The sequence below is a fragment of the Melanaphis sacchari genome, unplaced genomic scaffold (genome assembly GCF_002803265.2).
Source record: "Melanaphis sacchari strain LSU unplaced genomic scaffold, SCAv2.0 Contig202_pilon_pilon, whole genome shotgun sequence".
Classification (NCBI taxonomy): Eukaryota; Metazoa; Arthropoda; class Insecta; order Hemiptera; family Aphididae; genus Melanaphis; species Melanaphis sacchari.
The window spans coordinates 144282-156847 of record NW_020270994.1 but is presented as its reverse complement, the minus strand read 5'-3'; the positions used below and the strand labels follow the sequence as shown (position 1 = coordinate 156847).

General features: G+C 27.0%; 1 protein-coding gene across 3 annotated transcripts; it reads left to right on the top strand.

The window, feature by feature from the left end:
• The first annotated feature begins 440 nt into the window (after window positions 1-440).
• On the top strand, window positions 441-12353 carry LOC112593402 (protein amnionless). 3 transcript variants are annotated; one of them, XM_025337783.1, is made up of 10 exons: window positions 441-520; window positions 576-686; window positions 1272-1538; window positions 3808-4007; window positions 5205-5454; window positions 6210-6440; window positions 8022-8166; window positions 10733-10901; window positions 11345-11439; window positions 11886-11972. In XM_025337783.1, the coding sequence occupies exons 2-10, from the start codon at window positions 638-640 to the stop codon at window positions 11917-11919; spliced, it is 1440 nt and encodes a 479-aa protein (XP_025193568.1). In that variant the 5' UTR covers window positions 441-520; window positions 576-637; the 3' UTR covers window positions 11920-11972. The 3 variants fall into 3 exon arrangements, with proteins under 3 accessions (XP_025193568.1, XP_025193567.1, XP_025193569.1); XM_025337784.1 differs by having other exon boundaries at window positions 445-520; window positions 594-686; XM_025337782.1 differs by having other exon boundaries at window positions 443-686; window positions 11886-12353.
• Window positions 12354-12566: the final 213 nt, after the last annotated feature.

Sequence of the window (12566 nt, the reverse complement as noted above, 5' to 3'; positions counted from 1 at the left end):
TAAAAACTATTCGTTTGAATTTCTATTTAGACACGTCAACATTTTCAAATAAATTTTGATATAAATAATTTACTGTAAAAAGAGAAGTTCTCTTATGAAAAAAAAACTGGTTTGTATCGACACTTCTTAAATGATTTAAACTTTAAATAAAATCAAGTGTTAGGAAATGCGGTCTTCTAAAGTATATCTAAAAATTATAATAATCAAAGTTTTAAGGAATGCATTATCAACGAATAAACCTTCATTTTATTCTTTGATATGTGATTATGCATGATTGGTGAACCATTCTGTATAGTGTAACAGTGGTGCGAACTCTATGTGTGATGTATAATATGCATCACGAGTTATCGCGGTTTCTACTGCTGCAGGCAGGATCGACACCCACAACCGACCGCGCTAAAAAATAATAATGATTTGTGATAGACCGTTCAGTGTTCGTAGATCGTTTGAGCAAGACAAGTCTGATTCAATAACATTCGAGTCGCGCCCGCGTCCAAATATAACAACGATAGTTGATAGAGTATAATATTTTAATAAATTAATATGTCGACGTGGTAGTTATATATTTGTTGCAGTCTCTGTTGCTGTTTCAGTCCCTAATTCTGTTGCTGTCGTTACGATCGTAACCTACAAAAAGATGCCGCCGACAGCAATCGTCGTAGTGGCAGCTTTCCTATCGTTTTCAGGTGCGCCCCGTGCATAAGAATAATTCATAAAACGAAAATCGGCTCACATATATCAATATTATTATTAAGTCGCCTAGTTCGTGATTCATGAAATATCATGTAATTACTGTTTATAATAATATGATACTGGGCTCGAAAGTTTAAAAGTCAAAATCGATAAAATACGTGCAAATAAAAAATCTTAAATCTTTCAACGAGAAATGTTAGCCAAGTATGCAAATAGCCATTTTTTGAAATTCAAAATTAAAACTATAACTCATTTATTAATTACATAATAGTATTTAAGTTCAAAGCAATTGAATGAAAATTATTTTCGAATGATCAAAAATTTCGAAACTCTGCAAAACCGTAAAAAATAAATATTTATTTTCCTCAATTACCTATTTTCGAGGACAGGTCAACGCTATTTGTAATACAAACAATACGTTTAAACGAATCTGTTAAAACAGAGTTATATATTGTCGATTTATCGCATAAAACCAGTCGTCAAGCACAATAGCATCTCATCATATGAAAACCGTTTTATAAGGACGTTGTTAATATTTGCGTTGTTTAAATGATTTCCCTTACGAAAACCGTTCGCAGATGGCACCGTGTATGGCGGCGTGGCCAAGCGGTGGACGCCCGACGTGGATTTCGAGGCGGCGCACAACTGGGACGCGGAACACGTCCCGTCGTCCGTGGACGTGGCCGTGTTCCAGGAGGACACTTCGGTCCCGGTGGTGGTGCCGGCCGTCGGTGTCGACGTGTGCGAGGTCGTGTTGCCCGTCAATGGTCAGCTGATCTTGGAGCCCAACGCCCACGTCGTCATCTCCGCGTCGTCCCAAGCGATGGGCGGTTGCACGGGACAGAGTGAGTATAATGATATAATATGAAAATTATTATGTACGGCTGTGCTCAGACTTTTCGTTTCGCGCAACCTTTGCATACAATCGTATGTCATGATTTTCGATTATAATACGTTGCGGCGGAAAAGTCACCGCTCTAAAACCAAACTGTACAAAATGATACATCGGTAAATTAATATACGATCGTTTTTGTTTGATCTGTATTTCAATCTATTTCCTGCATCACCACTAGTGCGCGGTCTTTTGGCTTCCGGATATTGAACTTTAAGTTCAAGTCGACATCAAGGAAGTTAAGTGAAAAGTAAATAGCTAATATAATGTATACCTATATTGTTTAACTCTGAGTGATTTAAGTGTCACTGTGGAGACAAATGTGAACTCAATCTAGTTCAAAAGAGGTTAGTAAGTTTTTGTAAATACTTTTTGTGTAACATTCGTGGTGATTTGAATTTTTTTTTTTTAATAATAGATGACTCTGAATATTTAATTTAACATGCATTTTACTAATCCTTTTTATTAGTTTATAAAAAATGTATTACCTACACGTTTTAAAACCGTTAATTTTATTAAAAGTATGATTAAATAATAATTATAATAATAAAATCGTTTAAACTACCTATACGGTTGTTGGTTATTGAGTTTATCGACTTGATTTAAACTCTATATATTTTTTTTCAGATTAACTGAAAATAATTCTAATTTAATACAATGGATACTTTAATTAGTTAATGTTTAGTTATTATTTTTTTTTTTAATTTTAAACTTAGTTTGAACTTTTGAACTACTTATTATAGTTGATATTTGCCTTTACATAATATTATATGTATTTAATTGTTTGTCTTGGCAGATACATTATTGATTTTATTTAAGTATCGATTGTAGCAAATAAATTAAATAGCCCCTTACATTCTGTTACAACCGTTATTAATAGTACTTTAAGTATTCGACTAAACTTGTTAAGTATTAAAATAATTTTTCCAAACTAAAAAAAAACAATTACAGTGTAATACTTCACTTCAAATATAGGTACGTAATAAATTATTTTAAATTTTTATTTTGTGGTTTTTTTTTTTAAAAAAAGACAAAATATAAAAAAAAAATCACATGTTTGATGTTATACCATCAGCTTTAATAAAAATATCTAAATAACTGATTCGAATTTAGATTTAAATACGTCAATATTTTCAAAGAAAACCATCTGCCTAACAATTTACAATAAAAAGTATGGCTTTTCAATTGAAAAAAAAAAGAAATTCACATTGCCACAGAATATTGTGGAATATTATTTATATGTAAAAATTTATATGAAAAGAAAATCCAACTAGGTACTTTAAAACCAGAATTATAATATTATATTCATTATTAAAGGATAAAAGGAAGTGAGCATGCTTGGTGAATCATTTTATTCATAATTTATAGTAAATTACTTATAAACTATTGCATACAAGTTTGAACTATATGCGTACCTACTACCTAATAATTTATTTTAGTCATGAATATTTAATCAAAATAGTTTATACTTAATAATTATTTATGCATGCCATTTTATCTAATTAATTGTCATATTATAACTCGTTTATCGTTTATTATTATTAAAACAGATAATAAATGACAATTGACAAACAACAAAAATACTCTGAACTAAATAAAAAATAACCATAAAAATGTATAATCCAGAAATTTTCTTGTAAGACTAAATATTCATTAAAAAATGCACCAATAAGTATAATAATATATACAATATGCTCAAAACCTCGTATAATAAATATGTAAGATGCATTTTTAAAGTATAATAGAAGTTTTGTATGAAAAAAATGTTAATAAAACATATTAATTGTTTCTGCAAAGCATATTATAATGATAGTAAAAATATGAAATTAAAATCATTCAACGTTTCACTAACCGTTTAGTTTATGTTCCGAATTACAACAAATTATTTCTTTTCTATAATATTTTATATTAATTATTGTATTATTAATATTCGAATTATTTAATTTATACTTGTTATGTATATCAATTATATTAAATATAAATAAAATATGCATTCAACTAATATTATGTATATATTTAAACTATTATTATAATACAATTAAAATTTATAATTTTTATTGTAATGGCATCCCTTTACATAAACTTTTTTGGGGGGAACGGGGAGAAAGCAGTAAAACTAATTTTTATTTCCTTCCTTGGTCGATCTTTAATATATTTTTCCACATTTACGTAGACACAGTACTTTTAACTGCTCATTTCATTATCATTATGCATATTTGCAGCTGTGATGTTTAAACGAAACACCCCGATGGAATGGGTGGATCCGGATAACTGGTCAAATGAAAATATTAACATAGCAACGCCACATGTGGAACGGATACCGTGCGTGCACGACACCGTCGTGTTCAACCCTGGTCATTCGTTTTCGGTCATCGTGCCTGACGTCCCGATTACCATTGGATCAATGAAGTTCGGGAACCAAGTGAGTTCGAGTCGACTACAATTAGCCGTCGTTTAAAACTGTATATTTAAGATAAATCGTTATTCGTATGATACGACAATAATATTTATAAATTATGATGAATTTGTGAGTATACGGGGTGTCACCATTAAGATCTAACCTAACCTTAGTGAAGTGGTCCAAAAATGAAATTAAAAAAATTATTTTCCCATCTCCCAAACTTGATTTTATATATATAAATATACATAACTATTTAAATTCAAAAAAAATATCACACGATATTCCATGCAAATTCTGTATGCGAATAAATTGATGCATATCGTATTATTTTCGCATCACTGTAATTTTTATTTATTTAACCGTTAGAATTCTTTTGAAGAATTTAGAATTCCTCTGTAGAAAATAGAAAGAGATTTAGGAGAGCAAACGAAAGCGATGATTTTTCGTTGTATTCAAATTTATTATCTCACAACTGACCTCTACACAATTAATAATATAATATTAATAAACAGAATACTTTATACTAATTCTTTATGAAAATTATATTCTTGTACAAAAATACAAAGCTTGACATAATATTTAATATTATTTAACATTAATTTAGACGTAACGGTGCAATATTAAGTTTTTGTTAAACTAAGTTAGACTTAGGTACCTATATAAAATATTTGAAAAATGTTAACAGTGAATATTTTTTTATAGTCATAAAACTAGAGGTAATCTTTGGTAATTATTATGAAAGCAAAAATTAAACACTTAAATATATACATACTCGTAATTCTCTGCGGATTATATAGTTTGGTTAACAATTTATAAATAACGATCTAATTATAATTATAATAATAGTAAATTTTATCGCATGCATGCAGAATGGCTATGATATTGTAACCCCTCAGGCCTTGGAAAAATATAATATATAATATATTATAATAAAATGGATATAGTATCTTTTTCGTGGTTTCAACAATAAATTATACATTCTATATAGGCTCACAAAACGCAGTAAATAGTAATACGTTATGTTATTTAATCACGTAAGACTCGAGCATAAGTTGTAATAATAAATATAACATATGTATTTTAGTAGTATATAGTAGTAATAATGAGTTCTGTGTTTGGCTTAAAAAAATTATTAATTTGTAAAAGTAGTATCGCAAATCTATAGACATGGAGGAACATTTGCTATTGCACATTAATATAATTAATATAATATTATAGACTTTTGGTCAAAGTGAATTGAACGAATTTCTTTTGTCGGACGTTGGTGATCAAGAACTGAAGAGTTCTTCCGTTGATAACGATGTGTCCATAACATTAACTTCGACGCTCTGCGAAGATAATACAGGATGTGAATGCGGTACTCAACAACTTTTTGACCAAGTATGCAAAGTGGCTTCAAAACGCTGTGATAGTAAATTAGGTTGCATAAGTCCAGTGAAACCGATTGGTCATTGTTGTTGGACTTGTGGTGAGATTTTTAATACACAATAATATCATTATCCTTAATTTGATGATGTATTAATTTATTCAGTTTGAGCTGTGAATTAAATTTAACAGTAATATATTGCATATTCATATACCTATGTGTGTGTGCGTAAACAAGATTATTATTTTAAAAGTACCTAAATACACACAAAAAAAAAAAAAATTAACATGAATAAAAATATTTTTTTACATAATCTTAACTTTAAATATTCATTTAATTATAACTAATTAACTAGTTGTTCAAAATCCAATTTTCATATTATGTGTATACAAATACGAAAAAAATATTTTCCTTTAGATAAAAATTATAGGTTATAAGTTAAAACAAATTATGAGATAAAAATAGTAAAAATATAATCTTGTTCAAAAATTGTGTTTTTAAAAACTTCGTCATATTATACTTAATAAAAAAAAAAAAAATTCAAATATTTTAGTTCATTTCGAGAAAGTAAATGTTTCTATTTAAAAAAAATTTTTTGTACCTAACTAATATACATACTGCTGGGTTAGCCAACTTGCGACTCGTGGGCCACGTGTGGATCTCGTGCATGATTTTTTTTATAAAATCAAAATTTACTTATTATTATTGTTATGAATTTAAATTTTTTAAGAATATATTTATCTGTGCAACCCAACCCGCAACCTAGTCATATTAATCACCACTGATACATAGCAATAGTAAATAATCAGTGTTGTTGAAAAAATTGTGTTCATTATTTTTGTTTGCTTTGATTCCAGGAGCTTATTTCCTAATTAATTACAACCCAAACAAATTTATTGGTGAAAAATTCAGCGAAGAATTTAAAAAAGACATAGAAAAATTAAACTCAACATTTGAAAAATATCAACTTTTTTATTACATGAGTAAACTGTTAAACGGAAAAATCCAAGTCGTATTGGCGAGTAGTATAAAATACGTAGACGAAATAAACGAAATAGCTAAAAACATACACTCGTTGTTAATTTCTTGTAAGTTATTATTTATTATTATTATTATCATATCATAATATATTCAGATATACTAATAGACGTAAACATCAAAATTTCAAAATATTATGATTCGAACACGAGAATCTAATACGTAATTATTTAGTTTTAAACATAATCAAACTTTTAAACTATTCAATAACCTGACACAATTTATGAATAAAATAATATAATATGTAAAACATACAGCTGGGTAACATTTTTTTAATTTTTATATCATTAAAATATTATTTTTAACAATATTTTATTTTTTTATTATTATTTGGATAAACTTGATATAAATTTTTTTTATAATTTTCTAAAATTCTGGTTTAAAAATCAAATTTTTAACGGTATTCAATTATATAGTTTAGTCACTTTTGAAATGTTTATCGTTGGACTAACAGTGTATATGACGACGAAAGCAACGAAAAGCTGTGGCCATAATTTCCATGTATAATATTATATCCACAATATATAACGTCAATAATAAAGACGCTGGCGTTCAAAAATTCTATGGCATTGGAACTAAAAGATTATTAAAATACCATCATCTCTTTAATATTAAGTATTTTGTACCATAAAAGACATTTTTTATTTCTTAATTTTTAATGTTATATTTTATTTTATTATTACTCTATGTATTTCCTCATTTTTACGAGATCTTGGACAACTTTTACTATGAATATTATCAATAGGCTTAGATAGTTTTTTTGCTAGGAATGCCTTAATAATTTAAAAAAAAAAAAAAAAACTATGAATATTTTGCAATTTGAATACCAAATTTATACGTATATTGAATTTAATATTACCTTCTATTTTTTAAATGACATTTTATCAATAAAAATATTTTTTTTTAATTTTCGAAATAGTTATTACTCTTTTTCTAGTAATTAAATTGTTTTATTAAATTCGAGTAATAAATTATAAAATTAGCTTAAGTTAAGTTTTCGGTATTGTTAGAGTGATATATTTTTATACATTTTATAGGTATAAGCAAAATACTTAAACAAATCGTGTCATTTGTCTAAATCAATCTCGTTATAATGCAAATTTTATTGATCTATGTTTATCTATAAAAGCTTGCAGTATACAATTTAAAAATATTCTATCATAATTTCATATTTCTATAATCACATTTAATTACGCTATTATTCTGAAAAAATAATTAAAATTACTTTCATACTTGATTATTTTTTACTCAATTTTAATATATGTTTATTGAATTATTTAAAAATATTATAGTAAATATAATCTAACAAATTAAATTGCTCAAAAATATAATTTTCTTTTTAAAACTTATGTTATTATTAAATAAAAATGTTTTATTAATAACTGTTGAAACAATCAAATTTCATTGTATTCATTTATCACAAATAAACATTAGATAAATTTTGGAACATACCTATAAATTATAATAGTATTATTAAGTAGATACTAATATACAATACACTATAATATAGTTAATATAAAAATGTACTTATATTATTTTGTAAACGATAGATTTACAATAATTCATCGATCTAATTTTTTAGTGATGCAATTTGTGTTTACTTATTGATTATAGTGTATTGTTTTTTACAGATCAGGGCGTGACAGATGTGAAAATGTTCAACTCAGGGCTGTCGTATGACGCTGACGGGATGACATACGGTCAAATAGCCCTAACCACATGCATTATCATCTTTACCTGCTTGTTGGCAATTATGTTTTACTACAACAAAGACTGGTAAAACATAATCATACATTATGTGTTTTAATAATAATGATTTTTAATGATCAAACTAGCAATGAAAAACTATAAACGGTCGTTAGGTTTCTCTGAATAACATAAATAACTAATAAGTACCATGAGCGTCCAATAAAAAACTTCACTGGTTTATCGTCAGTGTCTTTCGAACTTTGTGAAATTTTTATATAGGCCACTAACGTATATATTATATAGTATTTTTTATGTTAAATTTTTAGATTTTAAAAATAAAAAAATCAAAACAATAAAATAAAAAAAAAAAAAAAAAAAAAAAAATGAAATATATTCAGTTTTATTGGCGACTAAATGACATGCCTACCGGATACAGATATATATGTTACGCCGAATTTATGAAATTAGCAATTATATGAAATCAACAGAAAAATTGCTGAATTCATAAAATCAGTAACGCTGTTGCTGAAAACGTGAAATTGGCAACTTAGCTACCAAATTCACGAAATTGACAAATTTTGATTGCTGATTTTATGAATTCGGTAACACATTATTATGACATTACAAATAGTGATAACTATATAAATAATTATCAATAATTATACGGGTGCTAATTGTCATTACCACACCATTATCTTTAACCCGGCCTTAGTCGTACCACAGTCTTTTTGACCACGTTTAAATTTTTATCTATGCCACTGTTACAAATGGGTTGGCGTCAGTTGGGACCAGACAAGAATATCGACGTTGTACCTGCCATACGAATCGTACATCAAAAAAATACACATTTAGAAAAAAATGACATGATGTGTAATTCGGCGTGCCACCCTGGCCGTAGTTGCCAAAATTTATAAATATAAATATATAACTTAAAACACTTAATATAACTTTACGATTTTCGATTTATTGTTTTAACTTTTTTTATACATAATTTATTATTACGATTAGATTTTATTATATTTTCTATTTTTTTATGTAAGATATAACATATTTATTTATATTAAATTATATTTTATAATTTTTTAAGAAGGGTCTTGCCGATTTTACGCAATTGGCAGTATTAAGTACTTTAAGTTGCTGATTTCATGTTTTCGGCTATAGCATTACTGATTTCATGAAATTGGTAATTTTTCTGCCGATTTTATGTAATCAGCAATTTCATAAATTCGGCGTAACATATACATATTACGTATTTTCGTGCATTGGAGAATTAGAGAATGTTTAGAATTATCGAATTAATAAGGGTATACTTGACTGCTTTTTAAATTAAACATACCTATATTTTATCCATCGTATACTGATTAATGATGTAGGTAATAAGAAATCTGAAAACATATTTATCTATATTTTTAAAATTTTAACTCATACTTTCGCTTTTAATTTAATTAATTTGTATAGAGTTTTAAGAATTAGCATAAACAGTGATTAATATTATTTATTAGAATTTAAAAAAAAATCATTTAAATAAGATGATTTATGAAAAAAATTGTAACTTTGTTGTATGCATATGATGGATCAAATTTATAAGCAAATTTTTTTTTTGCAATGAATATTGGTTACTTATTGGCTATAAATTGGATAATTTGTATCAATATCTATTTTACATTAAACTGATACAGTACTTATGTAATGTAGAAATACACAATTATTATCGCTTACCTTCTACTAGTGTGTAACTTTGTACGTATGTATACAGTACGTATTTACAAAATATTCTAAATATAACTCTTTAAAAACGGTATTGAATAATAGTAAGCTTTGATTAATTGAAATTTTGAATACCAGTATTATTTTAGTATTTGGGAGGGGGGGAGAGAAATGGAAGGAGAATTTGGAACAATAGCGTAAAACACATCTCATAAAATCATAATACACTGATATATCAAAGACGATTGATTTGGAAAAACTTTTTTTTCAGTGATTTTTCGTGATACTTTAGTACTTATCTATTTATAGTACCTATTGTATATTTTAACTGCAGTATAAATAGCTGGTATATCATAGTTAAGTATAGCTATTAGCTTCGATATATTAATCAAATTGATTTTTTGTATTATCGTTGAAATCTGCTATGATTTTGTCTTTTTGTCAATATATCTACAATAATATTGTTTCGGTAAAATATTCTGTCAGATAAGACAAGGAACGATGAATAGTATGCGTGGGTCGCGAGTGAGTGCACATATAATGAATTTTGTCACTCATACTTATACTACCCGCTTGTTTTGTAACGTTTCGGCTCCACAGAGTCGCTCTAAAAATTGGGCAAATATTAGGTCATAAATATAAATTACAAAGGTCAAGAAACGCCAGCCAGCTTAATGGTTTATAAAATGTACTCGCATAAACGTATAGCATTATTTATAAAAGAATTTCTATCCTGAACCAGAAAATATCTTATGAAATACAATTAAGTGTTTTAATTATCATTATTTTACATTTGTCTATACAATAATTACTAGTATTTGTTCTAAAAAATAAAAATAAAATTGTATTTTTTATAATTTATGATAAAAGAATCACTCTGTAGATTATGTGTACATAATAATATACTATACAATTTAATGATAAACATTCGTTTATTTTTACACAGGAAATCGCTTTTGTCGGGTTCCAGATCTAGTACTGGCCCCGTGTTCGTAAAATTTAAAAACGACACCAACGATGCAGTGGAACTAATCGACGAAGACGTTCGATTGCAACGTAAAACTTCGTTTGACAACCCCACTTACGGAGCTGTGGAAAGTATGAGAAAAGCACAGGTATCTACCGTCAAAAACAATAATATATAATAAACTTAGCTACATATTTCTCTTATAAATACAATGGCGTCTGTACTCTGAAACCATAAACTGATAAATTGGTATATAAATTAACTCTGTTTAAGTCCCATATCGTACGCTATTCCTATAATGTAACATTTCATGAAATGGTGTTTTGGTAAAACAATTATTTCACTATCATCTCAAAAGCTAATACACCCAAAATTACCCTGTGTGTGGTAGACTGCAGTAATACAAAAAATTATCATAGTGTCCTTGTACCCCTCTATTACCAAATCGAGATAAAATGATTAACCGCGGAATCTTATAAACGTTTAAATCATAATATATTTTTATAAAATAATTATGTAATACAAATTCATATAATATCATATATATATATATATATATTGCTTACTCAATTGCATATATTTGGTTTTTAGGCTTTCAGAAAAATCCATTCATATTCGGATCTATCTATGTCAACGACACAGAATGAAGCTATGGATGTCGAACTGAAAGAAACTTGTGGACAAAAGTAATGATATTATGAATCTATTAAATATTTATGTGTGCATTTAGTAATAATTGATTCATGTATAAGTATAACAAATCATAATAATATTTTATTCTTTAACACTTATATACTTATAAATCCATCCAAAACGAATATGAATCAGACTCATGCTATGTTTTGACATTTTCGCTGTACGTGATTATTTAAATAAAACTTTTACCTATTAAAATCATGTAAAAACAATCATGTTTTTTCATCGCAAGTATAATATAGTTCCTACACATCGCACACCGGCGGGCCCTATTTAAATCGAAACAATTATGCGTTTACACTTGTATCTATCAGATCTCTGGATATACACAATTTTTAATTTATTTTGCCTTCCACAAAGTTACCCTGTAATAACTTAATAGCCTGTGGCACAATGGTTTAATATTTTATTACACTTTCAATGCTATATATTGCAGAGACGTGATACCCCGAGGGATTCAGCATAAGTAATCTAGTATACGAATAGAAAAACGATAAATTACAACGGGAACGTAACAACAGCAACAACCCAATACGGTATATTTAGCTAAGTTGATACTGTGCACATACGATAATAACTTTGACGATTAAGTCATGTAAAATCAGTAATTTATATTTTATTATTACGTACGAAAACTTTACAAAATAATATGAAAAACATGATGAAGTTTGATAAATTTGATACAGCACCAACGCTCCGTGTTAAAATGAATGATAAACGGAAACACTTAAATAAATAGGAAATTTAAGTTACAAGCAAACGCTCCAATGCAGCGATGTTTGTAGCTTCATCTAAATCCTAAATTATAAGTAGTTTTATTGATAATCGCTTAATATAGTTCATTATTTACTTACGTATATCTGTATATAATGAATACACAGTTTTAATTCAAAATAAGCAAATATTTAGACAACCTATAATAAATAAGTATAAACAATTTTTTTTTATTTTTTTTTTTTTTTTTTGTGACAATTATTAAGTTAGTTAATACGAATACAAATAAAATTAATAGTTTATTATGCAACACGACAAATATACAATATTAATTAACAGTATAAATATTATACATTTATAGCAGCAAATAGTCATTGCGTTGTATTTTAGAAAATATAAAAGT